Source organism: Oryzias latipes, chromosome 5 (assembly GCF_002234675.1).
Source record: "Oryzias latipes chromosome 5, ASM223467v1".
Classification (NCBI taxonomy): domain Eukaryota; kingdom Metazoa; phylum Chordata; class Actinopteri; order Beloniformes; family Adrianichthyidae; genus Oryzias; species Oryzias latipes.
In genome coordinates, this window is record NC_019863.2 from 419,841 (window position 1) to 428,108 (window position 8,268).

The window sequence follows — 8,268 nt, forward strand, 5'->3', positions numbered from 1 at the left end:
TTTATTTTATTTATTTTTAAATCGTCAATGCTTGTTTTTATATTTTGTTGTGTTTTAATGTAAAGCACTTTGTGTTATATTTGTATATGAAAAGTGCTTTATAAATAAAGTTTGATTTGATTTGATTTGATTTGATTTGATTTGATTTGATTTGATTTGATTTGATTTGATTTGTTACTATAACCCAAAATGTGATGTTCAGGTGTGCGGATGCAGATCTGAAGAGGTATAAACAATAAGAACGCAGAATTACTGAATGTGGGATCTCACAGCATGAACACTGCAGGATCCTTCCATTTTTTGAATAATTAAATGTGTTGTGTTTGTGTGTTTCAGTGTTGTTGTACTTTCCTTCTTTCTACTGAGGTATTCTGTTACATTCCAGATAAGATGTACTTACTGCATAAAGAAGAATTGTCTGATGTTTTAAAGTGATGTTTTAAATTACTCTGTAATTAGTCGACAAAAAAAAAAAATTCTCACAGTTTCTTGTGTCGAGGATCTGAGGTGTTTTCTTTCAAACACACATGTAAACATCAGAGCTCGTGTGTTTCAAGAAACCACACGAAACAGCCAAGACTTTAGTTTAGGCATCTGCAGACAAAAGTCTTTGCCTTTCCAAACACATAAGTGGTTAGGTACACTTTCAAAGACTACATGAGCACATCCTCCATTCACAGTGTTGATTGGAAATACGACTTACGACTTACGACAAAAACTCAAACCAACAACTACCAGTAAAGTCAATGAAAAACCTGTCAAATCCTTGAATCCTATCCATTAATGTGTTAAATCTAAACTCCTTTGTGATGGAGCACTTAAATGTAAAACTTAAGGCCATGTTGTTGTAGTCTTCATGTGGACGCTCCTTCTTGCTGTGTTTTAATTGCCAGCTTTGGAACTGTATTCATAAAAATTACGTCACCATTGTCTCCAGCGTTTCAGACCATCAATACTCGCTGATTTTCTGCGTCGGTTGGACTCTGGTTTGTGCGTAATGTGTGAAGGTCTGTGAAAGTCTGAAATGCTTCAAAGTTTGATGCTTTCTTGGACGGTGGGCTTGGTAAGTCCTTGGATGGGGTGCAAAGAAGTTTCAGCCTCTGAGTAATAAAAGAAAAAAACTGGAGACGTGAGACGAGTTTAACACATTTGATCCAACCAATAAATGATTGTGAATATAAGTAAACAGTACATTATCTTACACACAAGAACATTTATATATATACATTATTTTTACGTTTGGCTGTCATAACTTACTTTTGTTAGGGATCCAGGTTTGCTTGTTACGGCATAAAGCATCCATAGAGGAACCATCAATGTGGAAGAAAGAGTAAAGAATCCTCCGAGGGCGTATCCCCACCAAGGGTATTCGTATACGTTGTTGAATTTGAGAGGAGTATATTTGACTAAAGAAAACACAAATGTGCACTAGAAAAAAAAGTGAAAAGAGATGCTGAGGTAGAGCGTTTAGCCACCAAGCCCCTGTCTTATGGAATAAACTCCCAGCTCATGTAAGAGAGGCCGACTCAGTTTCTACATTCAAAGTTAGACTGAAAACATTCCTCTTTGGACAGGCTTATTGTCAGACTAGTTAGTATTCAGAGATTATTTAACTTAATTTTAATTTGTTTAAATTAAACTTAATAACTATTTCTTTTAAAAGGCTGCTAGAAGTTGAAGCTGGGGTAACTATGGTGCACTGGGGTTCTGTCCTCTTTTCTCTTCTACTTCTACCCTTCCTCTCTTCTCCATTCTTGATCATTATTCATCATTTAGTTCTCCATGCCTCTGTTTGGTGCAGTGCGATTCATGTATTGTCCCTCTTTTCCTCTCCCCTCCTGGGGATGGGAGTGCTTCCAGATTCCAGTTGGCCCATCCGTGCTCCAGTTCCTGACCGTGTACCTCGCCTTTGCTCGCGCTCCTACACCTGGCTGTGGTTCCTGTCTCCGGCTCGACTCGCGCCCCTGACTGTCCCCCCGACCACGGCTGGATGAAGCTCGTCTGCTGGACTTTTATATATGTAGTTGTAGATTTAGATAAGTTAATTCTTCTCTAAGAGTTCTGGTAAATCGCCTGTCCGTCCTGGGGGAGGATCCCTCCTTCATGTGGACACCCCTGAGGTTTCTTCGTTTTTTCCGGAATCCTGTTTTTTTAGGAGTTTTTCCTTACCGCGAAGGGGGGTCTAAGGGCAGGGATGCCAGTATAGCTTAGTCAGATTGTTAGTTCATTTTAGTATTTTCCTATTGAACTCTTTGTATTCGTGATCCTTTTGAGTTCATGTTTACTTCGAAGCCCATCGAGACGACTGTTGTTGTGATTTTGGGCTATACAAATAAAATTGAATTTAATTGAATTGAATTGCTGGCGGTGAGTGTGGAGGACAGAGATTGCATTGAAAAGGATCCCATCTGTGTTCTAAAAATGAAATGTCCCTGTTAGAAAACTAGGATGTGGTTTCATGAATATGCTAAGCAGCAAATATTTTAATAAGAAAGCTGCTGCTGTGAATCCTTTCTATACGCTGCCTGGCTTCGTACCACATTCCAACAGTAAAAATATTTTGCGTTGTGGCTTGAAATGCTGTTTGAGTGTGCATGTTTTCTGTTTTTAGTCTATTCATGGCCCTGGGCCCCATCCCTCTCTGAAAGGCTGAAGCAGCTCACGTTCTACTTCTGTAAATATTATAAAGAAGGTAGCTTAAAGTAGCACGGGACTCTTGTAACACAATGCTGAGTGAGTAATAGTGTACGATAAGGGATTACTAGTCTGTGACGAGTTACTGCTTGATCATTCAACAATGATTATTCCTAACAGGCATTAGGTACTTTCACAAACAAAGGTTTTCTATTTTGCCTTTCTCCGTTTTTTAAACAAGAATGTAATATTGATGAACCAATGGTTTTGAAAAAAGTTGAAAGATTTCCACCTCAAATGACTCAGGACAGCTGCTTTCTACCAAAAGACAACACACTGACAAAAGGAACACAAAAGCCTAGACGTGCACGTGTGGAACACTTACAGTGCAGATGGCCGGCGTCAAGTATTTCCAGCAGTATTTCATGAAGGGCCAGGGATGATAACCAATCATGTCCTTTATGTTGTCATAGTGACGATCTGAACCTGATGAAAAATGTTAAACTTTATTGACCACCAGAAAACAATCGTCAAACACAGTCACTGGAGAAGTGAGAGAGGTCCGAAAAATGGCCTACCTACCGACTTTTACAAAACAGTACAAAAACACACACCTATAACAGTTGTTGTTGTACTTGTTGTAGCTTCCTAATGATGTCAAAACCCCTGTGCAAACTCCATAGGAGTAGAAAATCTGGCTTCCAGCATCCATCCATACCTGGGAAGTGTCAACAAGGTCATGTTTTAATACTTTCAATTCAAATAGTTGTTATTTTTTGCACAAAAAAGTTCTTAAAATAGAGCTGAGTGATGAATCAATACTTCATTTCTGATGTAAAAATCTCTTCAACATCAATTCATGACATCTTCTTTACAGTTTGACCCTTACACCCTTGAAAAATATATATTTACTCAACCGAAGGGATTGTGATTAAAGGGAAGTATTACAAATTAATCGACTGCAGCTGAAAACGCAGGAAGAGGCGCAAACCCGCCAGATGCAACTGGAAATCAAAAGAATGGAGATCGAAGCCGAGACAGCGTCAGGATCCGACAGCTGGAGTTGGAGGCCAAAGCTGGCACTCCTGTAACCCGATGCAGCGGCACAAACCCGCTTTCCCCCGGTTTACCTAGTTCACTTGACATCAGTAAATTGCTCTGTCTCGTTCCCGTTTTCAGGGAATCAGAAGTTGATTCCTATTTTGCATCATTTGGATGCATAGCTGGTTCTCTGAAGTGGAAACATGATTCCTCAGGTTTTCACCATGTGGCCTTTACTCCACTGTAAACTGAGTGAAAATGCCCAGGGGGTTGTAGCGTCCCTCCCTCTTGAGGATTCACCATCTAAGGTTTGGGTTAAAATGGCTGTTGTGGAGTTTGGTCGTGAAAAGAGCATTCTCTTTGATCAATGGTGTACAGTACAGTTGATGGTTTTGTTTCTCTTCGGGAACTGATGTTGTTCAAACGAAGTTTGCCAGAGAGTCTTGTGGTTTCCCTGAATGAGCAGAAGGTTAACTCTGTGACGTCAGCAGCGGCGCTGGCTGATGAGTATGTGTTAACTCACAAAACATCCTTCCCTGTGCCAAACAACCACCTGAGAGCAGCTGCTGTACATCAGCCGTCTCACAATAAACCCTGTACATCCAGAGAAATACGCGAGTGTTTTTATTGTCACAAAACCCGACATGTCATCGCTGACTGCGTTCTCCTGCAAAATAAAGCTGAAAACACCCAACAGATTCCTTCTAGTCCAAAAGGGGTGGGAGTTATCTCAAAGCCAGGTAATGGTAAGACACACCCAGCCTCCTGCTTTATCTTGCTGAACAGCAAACGCACGGATGAGCGCTCAGTGCGCATTTGAGCGACACAGGTCGGTCCCAGACCTTGATTTTAGCAAATGCACTGCTGTTTTTAGATTCATGGGTATACCTGCATGCTTCGTGGTGTTGGCATGGAGTGTTCTCCTCGCTCTGTTCACCTGGTCCATCTGAAATCTGAATCAATTACAGGTATTTTTCCCATGGCAGTTTGTCCGGAACTACCATAAAAGAGTTACGGTTTTGCTGGGAAATTATGTGGCTGGCGAAAAGATTGTGCCACATCCCGAGGTATCGCCGAAAACCACCTTAGTGCCACCGAAACATCAGCACAGAATACCAGTGCGCAGGCCGTATCCAGTCTGCGCCATCACGCGTGCACAGCTCCGAGATGACTTGTCTGATAACTTTTCTAAGCCTGTTCATTCAGGTGGTAATCGCGTTACGACCTGAGCCCGACAGTTTTTCTCACAGACAGGTGACGATGAGAAAGGATTAGACGTCTGATTTGAAGCACTGAAGGAAGTCCACACTCCCCGATGCACACAACCCATGACACACAGAGAGCTGATCAAATTTTACGGACGGGTTTTTTCGTTTATTGATATTCTGCACGTGACCCGCTAGAAGGGGCACTCGTATTTAGACCGAGAAAATTAGGAAGCGTTCCCACCCCGCGACGTTCCCCTCATGGCTTTAGCATGAGTTCCAGCCCGGAAATCCCAACCTACGCATCCGGCGCTCGGTTTTGTTGGAAAAGGAGAACCAGTTAGGTGATGACCTGTCCAGATTAGGTTAAGTTCTTCTGCAAAGTGAGTTGTACATCACACACTTCATTTCATAACCTGTCTATTTAAAGGTTTGCAGCTTAAGGGGAGGGGTGTTACGACTTCTGGTAGTGTCTGCTTGTTTTGTGGTGTGTGTATGTGTTTGAGTTTCAGCTCCTGCAGAAGTCAGCTGCTGCACAGCGGCTGACTCCGCCCCCCTGCAGAGCTGATTGAGGCTGCTTCTAATCGCCTGGCTTTAAAAGCTCCCAGGATCCTCTGCTCCAGGGGCCGCTGCATTCCTGAGTGGGAATTTGTTTTCCAGCCTGCCCCTGATGTCTGCCTGGCCTCAGCTTGAGAAAGCCTCTGGTTTCCCCCTTAGTTTGATTCTGGTTTTGTCCTTTTGTCACATTTATTCTTGCTTTTCTGTCATAGTTGTACAGCTACAAAGCCTGAGAATTTAATTTATACCATCATTTATTCCACCTTTGGTGTTTTGGTGGTTATTTTCCTTTAGCTCCCTTTGATTCCTTTATATGTCACCGAATAAACAGCTGTGTGGCCAACTTTTTGCAGTTTCCACCTGCAATATCCTGTGCAGTGTATCCTGAGATGATTGTATTGAGGCTCGCCATGTACATTTTTTTTTACTTTAGAAAAAGATTAGTAATTTCGATTTTAGGATATGCACACTCCTGCTTTAGATTTTTTCTTAGAAAAAAAATATACTGCTCGCTTTTTTATGGCTACAGGAGCAAGAAAGGCAGACTGAAAAAATTGTGTTGTGTCATTCAGAACAAAACGGTTCTTATTTCATATAAATATTTCTCATATTTTACATTAGACTAGAAAATGCAATTTGCCTCTTTTTGTCCCCCTGTATTTCCTGCTTCTGCTCCGTGGACGAACACACCACCCTCCTCTTCCTCAGCGCGTGATTGTGGATACATCTGATGACCAATCGCTTGGCTCTTTACAGCAAACGACAAGAACCCTTTTTTAACTGTCCTTCATTCTGTCTTACTTCTTCTTCTCTTCAAGTCGCTCATAAATGGTCAATACGTGTTCACGTTGAGCGGGGGAGGGGCAGCAAAAGCTCGATACATGTGCAGCGGCGGCAGCGACAGCCGCATGGAATAAAGCGCCAGCGTCAACACAATAACGTGCAGAAATGAGTGACACTGGGAAAAAAGCAAAATCTGGAACCACTTCACTTCAATTGATGATGTGAAAAGAGAATTTAGAGTCTGCAAGAAAACAATTCCATCTAGAACCGGATCCAGAACCAACCTGGACCTGAGAGAATCTTCTAAACAGAGCAGATCATTGCTGACTGAAGAAACCAGATCAGCTCAAAGATGAGATACTTAGTGTTTATGAATGTCAACCTTTACTGTGACCATAAATCACACACAGTGGGCGTGCCTCAGCGCCTTTAACTCCTCCAATGTGGTACTTCTTAGTCTGCACGCCTCAGTCAGGGGCAGTTGATTTGAGTGGCCAGAGTTGAAATATTGAAACTTTGGCGAGGTCACCGCATCACCTCAACCAATCAGGGCCTCAACTTTGGGCATGTGACGTTTTCAGTGACTATATCAGCAACTAGAATACACATCCAACATGGTGGATCAATGCGATATTTCTCCTCCTGATCTTTATCCATTTTCTTAACCTGCTGCAACAGATGTCTATGTTACTGTTGGGCAAAGTCTAGTGAGCCCTGGAAGTCTGTCTGCCCCATAAGGCGAGCTAGCTTACTACGCCGGCCCCTGGGAGGCACGCTGGCGGGTAGTAGGGACAACGGCTGGGGCATGGGGAGGCCGACACAGCTACCGATGCATGACTGATGCTCACCATACCAGGAAAGACTCTGGGTCAGAGGTCAGAGCTCTGACTCCACTTTTGGTCACCGATGGGAAGCATCTCCAGAGTTCTGACTGCTTTGTAAATGAGATAAACCCAGATACCACTCTATGTAGCGATCAGGCTAAAAGCATTTGGCAGTAGCACCTCCCTCACGCGTCTGGGGCGTCAAGCTATGAACACATTTTTGGACAGGCACGAATTTGACGCACGAATCGCGCTCTGTGTGATTGCAGCATCAGAGTATGACCTGGCTTAATAAAAGTCTTGTAGTGACTTTCTAAACTCCACATTAACTTTTTTGCAACAATCATACCTCTGGGTCAGCGAGGCGAGACGGGTCTGGGTAGAGGTAAAACATAATGCCTTCTTTTGCTCCGGGTAATGTAAGGCCACGGACAAGCAACACCACCAGCATCACATATGGGAATGTTGCTGTGAAGTACACCACCTAAAGAATAACTATATTTCAATCATTTTGCAACCTCTCAAGAACAGATTCGTCCTAGAAGTAGGATTAAATGTGATGAAACCCCAAATGAGAGAAGGCCGTACCTTTCCGGTGGATTTCACTCCATTCCAAACACAGAAGTAACACAAGATCCAAGCAAGAAGTAAACAAAGAGCCAGGTCCCAACGAATGCTCCCAATCTCATCAATTCCATGAGATAGCCCCAGAATTCTCCTTCTTTGAAAAAGGAAAATGACAAAAATGAATGTTTTCTAATGAAAACACATGGAACTAAAGTCTTGATATGTTATGCTTTAATACTTGATACTTACTCCCAAAACTCTACTACTGATGATGAAGTATTTCCAGTTTGATTGTGACTGTGCTGAAAGCAACTATCTTCATGAAGGAAAAGGAGATTCAGAGGTTAATATGGTAGACCCACAGCAACACAGCACTCTAGATTTAGGAAAAAACCGTGTTACCTGTGTTCCAGCTGTTATTGCAGCTCACCCATGGAATCTCAGAACCAAACGATGAGAACAGGTACAGAAAGGTCCACGCCAGGATAATGATGTAATAAACCCCAGTGTACAACACTACCACTTGGCTCCCATAACCTATGCCTACAAAGACAGGTTTTTCATGGATTAAAACCACTCAAAGAAAAGGGGTTATGTTTGCAAATATAAGGTTAAAATTTATGAATTCCAGTTTTTAAAATCCACTGACACAAACA

The 8,268-nt window shown here is 42.3% G+C and overlaps 1 protein-coding gene across 1 annotated transcript in view; it reads right to left on the reverse strand.

Annotated features, from left to right (window-relative positions):
• Positions 1-580: 580 nt before the first annotated feature.
• LOC101159554 (sodium- and chloride-dependent GABA transporter 2) overlaps positions 581-8,268 on the reverse strand; it is a 13,323-nt gene continuing 5,635 nt past the window's right edge. The window contains exons 4-11 of the mRNA XM_023954662.1: positions 8,015-8,155; positions 7,862-7,928; positions 7,634-7,766; positions 7,395-7,529; positions 3,217-3,352; positions 3,020-3,120; positions 1,258-1,428; positions 581-1,100 (exon numbers count right to left, since the gene is read on the reverse strand). Coding sequence (XP_023810430.1) covers positions 942-1,100; positions 1,258-1,428; positions 3,020-3,120; positions 3,217-3,352; positions 7,395-7,529; positions 7,634-7,766; positions 7,862-7,928; positions 8,015-8,155 — 1,043 coding nt within the window. The 3' untranslated portion in view covers positions 581-941. The remainder of the gene's footprint in view (positions 1,101-1,257; positions 1,429-3,019; positions 3,121-3,216; positions 3,353-7,394; positions 7,530-7,633; positions 7,767-7,861; positions 7,929-8,014; positions 8,156-8,268) is intronic.